Source organism: Alosa pseudoharengus, unplaced genomic scaffold, assembly GCF_046254945.1.
Source record: "Alosa pseudoharengus isolate Yale_2024_CS ecotype anadromous, Long Island Sound unplaced genomic scaffold, YU_APseudo_1.1 YU_APseudo_1.1_scf_24, whole genome shotgun sequence".
Classification (NCBI taxonomy): domain Eukaryota; kingdom Metazoa; phylum Chordata; class Actinopteri; order Clupeiformes; family Clupeidae; genus Alosa; species Alosa pseudoharengus.
The window spans coordinates 17,999,666-18,006,044 of record NW_027468689.1 but is presented as its reverse complement, the minus strand read 5'-3'; the positions used below and the strand labels follow the sequence as shown (position 1 = coordinate 18,006,044).

Below are 6,379 nucleotides of genomic sequence, written 5' to 3'. Positions count from 1 at the left end.
TAACCCTGTAGTGTACTGTGTCTGCAGACATTATTTATTATGATGATGATTGTGTCTGTGAATCTAAGCATTTGGTTAAAACAAGAATAATATTGTCCTTGCATTGTGATATATCATGATTCATCAGTGTACACTAAAGTTGGACTTGGACTTGTGCCCTCAAACCTATATTCCCCAGGCATTACTACTACAACTACTAGTACTATTATTATTATTATTATTAGCCTAGTAGTAGTAGTCGTAGTAGTAGTAGTAGTAGTAGCAGTAGTAGGGGGAGAAGAAGAAGAAGGAGTAGTATAGCATCTTTTGCATCAGTTATATTTCTATATATTTTATATAACTATATTATATGGCTCTCCATACTGTGGAGTGTGTGGCTGCGCAGGCTTGGCCAGGCCAGGGCTGTGCCAGCAGAGTGGTGTGAGGAGGGTGTGAGAGCGGGGGGGTGGGGGGGTGGAATGGACTGGGCAAATCCTGCGCGGGTCATTGTTGTGTGTGGCCAGGCGTCCCAAAAGCACAGTGTTATTTCAGCGATCTCTGGCACTGGTTGCCACCTCAGCGCTATGCCCCGGTGGCATGCCGGAGACCCTTGTTGGCAAATCCCCCTGAATCATCAGCGCACTGTAAAGCCCCCTTTCTGTGTGGGGTTTAGCGGTGCCCATTGACAGGCACCTGCCCCGGGTGCCCCCTTTCCAGCCCGAAATAACCTGATGGGCCACAGTGGGCCATGCTCCCACTGTCTGGAATTATCGGGGAGCTTCTGGTGGGTGGGGGCGGGGGGGGGGGGGTTCAGGGTGGGGGTGAGTGTGGAGTGGTGGGGGCATCAAAGGCCTTATCAACAACATCAAGCTGCTGGAATATTACAGCATTACAGCTGCCACATGAACTTTGCACGAGAGAGAGAAAGAGAGAGAGGGAGGGAGGGAGAAAGTAAGAGAAGAGACAGAGTGAGTGGTAGAAAATGAGGGTGAGAGAAAGAAAGAAAAAGAGAATGAGTGCTAGAGAGAGAGAGAGAGAGCTCTCTTCTACAGAGTTGGGTGAACAAATCAGTGATCAACTACTGAATTTACAATAAATGTCTAATTGAATGTGTGTGTGTGTGTGTGTATGTATGTGTGTGTGTGTGTGTGTGTGTGTGTGTGTGTGTGTGTGTGTGTGTGTGTGTGTGGCAAATGTACAGATCTTGCATGTGTGAGTAAATGATGACACTTAGCCTGTAGGTGAATATAAAACCTTCCATCATGCTATTTTTTATTATTGTCATTGCATAATTATTGATTATTGATTAGACCTAAATGACAGACACAGGTGGGTAACATCTCAAAAGTCCTGAATGCGGCGTAGAGAGCCAACACTGGGGTGCATGGCGCCCCACTCGGTGAAGCTGCGGTACTCTCCACGTTCCACCAGCCACTGGTGTCCGTGGTAGTTGGGCTGCTCGTAGAAGACCCAGGCGCCATCGTACACCTTGCAGGAGTGCACCTCGAGGTGCTGGAAGCGGTCAACCAGTGAGGGGCAGTCTTCGTTGAACTCCATCATCTGGCCCTGGAAGTTGGGGCGCTCGTAGACGCGGATGCGCCAGGTGCCGTAGTTCTGGAGCGGGAGAGAAGAGAGGGAGCAGGAGAAGGAGGAGGATGAAAGAGAAGGAGGAGGATGAGAGAGAAGAAGGCTTTGAGTGAGGACTAGTTGTGTTAAGGGCTTCGAACCACAAATCACCTCTTATACAATTCCATATCTCTCTGTCAATTCCAAAAAGAGACTTGTTAACAGGCAATGGAGACTCCTGTTGAGTTTTTGCCTGAAATATGCCAACAAGTCAATGTCAAATAGACTGATGAAGCACAGCGTTCATCTTTACCCTGCTGGAAATCATTTATGAGATCTCCCAGGTGAATTTCAAACAAGATGGAAGTAACAGTCTTTAACTAGAGGCCTTTACACCCTTTAGATTCAGTGGTCATTAGTAATAATATGACATGAGTTCACAATTTACCTGAATTGAATCAGACTTTAGGGGCATATGCCAACTGCTGTGACTGACCCATGAGTCGGGCAACTGACACCTGGAGGCTGGCACCCAAGACCCAGACCCAAACCCAGACCCTGGTACTGCACAGCTCCCCACCCCGAAGCCTACTTACGTGACGAATCATGCGGCAGGAGCGGATGGTGTCGTTGAAGCCATTCCAGCGCTGGTACTCGGGGTACTCGCCGCGGGTCAGCACGTACTGGGATCCCTGGTAGTTGGGTCGCTCGTATACCACCCAGGACCCGCTCTCCACCCGGATGGAGTTGCAGCGGCTGAAGTGTGAGTTCAGCTCCGGGCAGTCGCTGCTACACTCATAGCTGTGGCCCTGGAAGTTCCTGTCCTCGTAGAAGATGATCTACGGAGACAGAGAGAGAGAGAGAGAGAGAGAGAGAGAGAGAGAGAGAGAGAGAGAGAGAGAAAGAGGATCACGGTGTTAGACACAAGGCCTTAGAGAACAAACTCAAAGTATCAGCCGAGTCAAAGTGGCCAACCTACCCTCCTACGCTCCATGTTTGTTGGTTGACTTTGATGATCCCGATTTTAATTTGCACAAAATAAAAAATGTTGGCTCACATACACAATAATGCTACAAGTAACTGTCAGATTTATATGTAGGAGATTAAAATGCATTGCCAGTAGAATCATTGTCATTTAAATTAAGTCCCCATTAACATCCACACAATGGTGCGGCGCTTGTTTCAGCCTTATGTGGAAGTTAATGGCCATTGTATAGAGGCTGACCTGATCTCGCCAAGCTCGATTCCAGATAATATATTTATTTAGTCATATTAAACGCATTTCCAGCTTGTGGTCGGCAGAAGAACCGGTGCCCACTCTTTACAAACTCCTGGATGAGAGCCCAACAAATACATATCAAACAACTGCTCATGGTAGAATTGAAGCGATCAGACATATCATGCACAAATATGAACTGATGCACTCATAGGCTGCAGAATTTATTGCTGCTCTCTCTGCCTAGCCCTTGCAGAGACTGTTGCAATGTCTTGCAAAAGTACATTCGATATTTAATTACACTTGGTTATCCAGTACATTCGGTTCTCCATGCAAGAGGAACCAGAATTTGCGTATACATGCAATTAGCAAATGCAACATGATGAAACATATAATATATTGATTTGATATGGTGTATGCACAGCTACCCATATATGCACTTTCTTCTACTTCTTAGGGGCAGTCGTGGCCTACTGGTTAGCGCTTCGGACTTGTAACTGGATGGTTGCCGGTTGCTGGAACCCCAACCAGTAGGCACGGCTGAAGTGCACTTGAGCAAGGCACCTAACCCCTCACTGCTCCCCGAGCGCCACTGTTGTTGCAGGCAGCTCACTGTGCCGGGATTAGTGTGTGTGTGTTCACTGTGTGCTGAGTGTGTTTCGCTAATTCATGGATTGGGATAAATGCAGAGACCAAATTTCCCTCACGGGATCAAAAGAGTATATATACTTATACTTCTGGTTTATGTCAACAAGCAAGTAAGTACATCTGAGAAACACACACACACACACACACAGAGAGAGTCTGACTCAGGAATAGACATTGGCCAGGGCAAAATTCCGGCCAGAAATATAACCATCTTTATAGTAGCGTCTTTTGATATTTGCCAGCGTCATGATGGATGCTCTTAGCCTGGAAGCCAGTCCGAATTTCATCCCTTCATCCTTAGGTAGGGAACTTCAGTCTGGACTTGTTCCATTGAGATCAACTATGTCCGAACCAGAGCGTTTCGAACTGACTGCACCAATCAAATTGTTTGGACGGGCTTTGTACAATGATAGACAGATGAGAAATGGTGTCTCGTCTATCAAGTCACCTGAGCACGCTTTAGTTGATTTTGTTTGCAACAAAAAGCCTGTCACAAAGCTAGACATTAGATTTCGCTATCGCGTCTGTTGACAGCGCAATATTTAAAAAACAACCAGAAAACGTTGTTAAGCTTGCTAATTTGTGCAGAAGAAGGATAGTTTGGGTGTTCTTCCTACAGGATACATATGTCGTTGCTCTAAATAGGGCTATCCAATTGAGTGCAGAGGCGTTTTCCTCCCTACAGTATATCGGTTGAAACATGCCCCATAATGAAGTCCCAATGGAGCAGTATCCAACTCAAATTTTGACTAGAATTGAATTGAGTGACTACATCAGGCTAAGATGCTTTAAAAATATTTTGTGATGAGTCACAGAATGCATGCACAAATGTTGAGTATTGCTAATCATTTGATGTGAGTGTGATCCGTCTGTGAAGACGAAAACAAGGTATGGGGAATTGTAATAAAACATAAAAAGCACAGTTTTGATAAGTGCTACAGTCAGCTTTATCATTGTACCTTTTCATGTACCGCTGTGACTATACTAAGTGTAGGGCAGCACACTTATTACAACCACTGTGTAACAGGAAGTTGATAGTTTGCACACACATAAACATCTTGAATGCTCTACTTGGTCCCCTCACCCTTTACCCCTACCCCATTGAGGACCACAGTGGAAATAAGCTTTTTTAGCTTTATTGTGTATCTTTGTAAGAATGTGCATGAGAAGCAGATCTCTATTATGTTGTCTTCCAAAGTATTGAATAAAGTCAATCTATCCATCTGCTATTGACACTCCATATGTTACACTTGACTTTTGAAAGAATAACACTTTAGTTTAGCTAATAGCCTATGTGCATTTATTACACGGCTCTTGACAAGGCAAGTAGAACGCTCCATTGACTTGAATGGGATTTCCCAAAGTTCTAGCGATCATTATTTCCGAGGAAAGGACCTCTGAAAAAAATAATGACCGCTGTCAATGGCAGTTTGTGCTTCTAATTCAGGTATTTCATATCACTACGCAAGGACTGGAACTTCATTCAAAAGTGAAAGCAGACGGTTGATCAGCATCAAACATTTAATAGCTGTCTAATACATTGTCTTTGCTACTATTCTGTCACTTTAGGCCCTGTCCACTTTAAGCTGGGCAGAAATAAATATGCATATTTGAAGTGAAAACAATCTCCCTCCACATTAACATTTTCATATTGTTTTTCAAAAGTTTTGCGTCCACACTGAAACACTGAAATGCCATACATGTACTGTAGAAGAGTTTGTTGTTGGTGGTGTTACACTACATTTTCTAAATATCACGGCAACCGCACATTGTCGTATCTGAAATTTTGCATTTTTTACTGTACATACTTCAACGCAAAGCCAAAGTTTTAAAATGTACGCACCTCAGAGAGCAATTTTTGAAAAGCATTATTTCCTGTGTTGAAATATGCCGTTTTAATGTGGACGTGTGTGTGACGGATAAATAATTATGCTTACTTATATTTACCCGGTTTAATGTGCACATATTGGAGTGTATTAGGAGTCTATAAACTCTCGTTTTGATCCATATTATATCAGCAAAGTTAGATCAAGACAAACTAGTTGCTTATTACCAAGAATAAGAAATTGTTCAATAACGACCTAATAAATGTGCAATGATGCTTAATACAGACACAGAAATTATTAATTGATGGTTAACATGTGTTCCCTGAACCAAATTGTTACCAGAGTTGATTAATTGTTGAAAAGGATATGCTATTTGAAGTGTCGCCATCCTTTTCACTAACTGAATGTAAGATTGTTTTTTTAAGAAATGTCTTTTAACGTCTTTGGGTCAACAGTAATGTATCAGTTTGCGTGGTCAAATGCACTGCTGGGGAGCTGTCCGCATTTCGCATCGCTAAAGTCATTCTTGAATACAGAACCCTCATTTGTAGCAGTCCATTCAGCCTAAAGCCAGGCGGTCCCAGTAGTGAGGGATATCAGTGGAGTGTATGTCTGTGCTGCACTGTTCAGGAATATGAGCACTGCTTTACTGTCAATTTAAGTATATCACTTATTTATTTCATTCATTTTCATATTTATTTCTATGTATTTTGAGAGATTTCATTTAATCAGAAAATTGATATGATAGATAGCATGATCTTGACAATATATTTCTTATTAGGATTTCATGACCATAGTCAGAGTCCATAGATCAGAGGACCCTTTTGACCTTTCCGGATCATGGTGAATGCATTTATATGCCACCACATTAATTTGGCAATAACAAGGGGCAGCCATGGCCTACTGGTTAGCACTTCGGACTTGTAACTGGAGGGTTGGCGGTTCGAACCCCGATCAGTAGGCATGGCTGAAGTGCCCTTGAGCAAGGCACCTAACCCCTCACTGCTCCCCGAGCGCCGCTGTTGTTGCAGGCCAGCTCACTGCGCCGGGATTAGTGTGTGCTTCACCTCACTGTGTGCTGAGTGTGTTTCACTAATTCACGGATTGGGATAAATGCAGAGACCAAATTTCCCTCACAGGATCA

General features: G+C 43.7%; 1 protein-coding gene across 2 annotated transcripts; it reads right to left on the bottom strand.

Moving 5' to 3' along the window:
• Nucleotides 1–1,320: 1,320 nt before the first annotated feature.
• LOC143142440 (gamma-crystallin M2-like) lies at nucleotides 1,321–3,740 on the bottom strand. Of its 2 annotated transcripts, none has more exons than XM_076303317.1 (3): nucleotides 3,720–3,740; nucleotides 2,142–2,384; nucleotides 1,321–1,593 (listed from the first exon to the last, which is right to left on the bottom strand). In XM_076303317.1, exons 1-3 carry the CDS (start codon nucleotides 3,738–3,740, stop codon nucleotides 1,321–1,323), a joined length of 537 nt encoding a protein of 178 aa, XP_076159432.1. The 2 variants fall into 2 exon arrangements, with proteins under 2 accessions (XP_076159432.1, XP_076159433.1); XM_076303318.1 differs by having other exon boundaries at nucleotides 3,732–3,740.
• Nucleotides 3,741–6,379: the final 2,639 nt, after the last annotated feature.